This window comes from Sardina pilchardus, chromosome 5 (genome assembly GCF_963854185.1).
Source record: "Sardina pilchardus chromosome 5, fSarPil1.1, whole genome shotgun sequence".
In the NCBI taxonomy this organism is placed as follows: Eukaryota; Metazoa; Chordata; class Actinopteri; order Clupeiformes; family Clupeidae; genus Sardina; species Sardina pilchardus.
This window is the reverse complement of record NC_084998.1, coordinates 24,540,860-24,542,235: the sequence shown is the minus strand read 5'-3', so window position 1 is coordinate 24,542,235 and position 1,376 is coordinate 24,540,860. Positions and strand designations below refer to the sequence as shown.

The following is a 1,376-nucleotide window of genomic DNA, read 5'->3' as shown; positions in this document are numbered from 1 at the left end:
TTACTTCACTGCCACACGTTTTTTAGTCAACCGGCTTATCAGCCTTCCCCTCAGTTCTTTTGTTGTTAGACAGTAAGTCACAGGGTTGACAAGAGGTGGCAGCATTGAGGCCACTATAATAACAGCATTTCTCTCAGTCAGGTTAAGTTTCACACCAACTCTACTTAGCAGCACAGATACTATTTTTGGCGCATAATAAGTAGAAACCACAATGATATGTGAAATACAAGTACTAAATGCCTTGTGCCTGCCTCCCTTCTCTGAGAGGCTCAGCACAGTGTACATAATTACAATGTATGAAATTAGGATCAGCAAAAGATGGGCAAAAAGCCACAAGCCCTTGATTATTGAGACTGTAAAATAAGGGATAGGGTTCACACATCCAGCTCGTATTATTGCAGGATAGTCACAGAACACATATCTTATTTTGTTTTGACAGTAGGGAATACTGTCGGCTGCCTTTGCATTTGGAACCATTGCTCCAATTGCTATTATCCAGCAAAACAGAATGGCAGCGATGCATCGTGGGTTTGTAAGGATGCTGTTGTATCTCAGAGGCAAGCTAATGGCAAGCATTCGATCCATTGCCATCAAGGTTATCGCGAGACACATAGTGATATCCCCAAGATGGTAGGTAAACATGCTACTGATGCACGAAGTAAAGGTGATAGTTTTAATTTCTGCAAGAACCACAGCTATCATTGTTATGCAAGAGCTGGTGCTAAACATGATGTCAGCAATGGCTAAATTGCAAATTAGTATATACATTGGTGAGTGCAAACGCCTGTCTGCAATTATTATACTCAAATTTGTGCTGCAAAAAAACAGTATTAGAACATATGTAATAAGAATTAAGGAGCCAAGAAGTTTCTGATGTGAAAGATGATCAAAGCCTGTTATGATAAACTCAGATACCCGCACAGCTGTGTCATTGTTTGTTCCCATATTTGAATGAAATTGGAACAAATATATTATATTCAAGAATGCTGAAATGGTATCCTCTCGTATTTCATCCTAATATTACTTCTTTGGAAAAGCGAGTCATCGTTTATCGCTTATGGTGGTTTAATCTTCTTCTCTTAGTCGTAAGGTGTGTTGTCTTCTCCTTGGTCTGCAGAATGACTGTGTGGCATCTCTTATATTACCCAGTCTATAGGGTTACCCATTGGGTTACCCATTGGGATTTGGGCCTCCAGGTACTCAAAGCTGCTTCTTTAAGATTATGGTATCTACCGTTGTCATCATTTAAGTTAATTACAGTAAGTCTTAAGTCTATTTCACGATTTCTATGTAAAATAAATATTAAGAAATGTTATGAGCCCTGAACCTGTGCAGGACAGAATTTAGTGTACAGTATCAATAACTTGGCTTACTGT

At 39.0% G+C, this 1,376-nt stretch overlaps 1 protein-coding gene across 1 annotated transcript; it reads right to left on the bottom strand.

Annotated features, from left to right (window-relative positions):
* On the bottom strand, nt 1-945 carry LOC134080841 (olfactory receptor 6N1-like). Its single transcript, XM_062537451.1, has one exon. The coding sequence runs from the start codon at nt 943-945 to the stop codon at nt 1-3; it is 945 nt and encodes a 314-aa protein (XP_062393435.1).
* Nucleotides 946-1,376: the final 431 nt, after the last annotated feature.

What these genes read in the sequence shown, in the direction of transcription:
- LOC134080841 (XM_062537451.1), bottom strand. Translation starts at nt 945, where the DNA reads ATGGGAACAAACAATGACACAGCTGTGCGGGTATCTGAGTTTATCATA.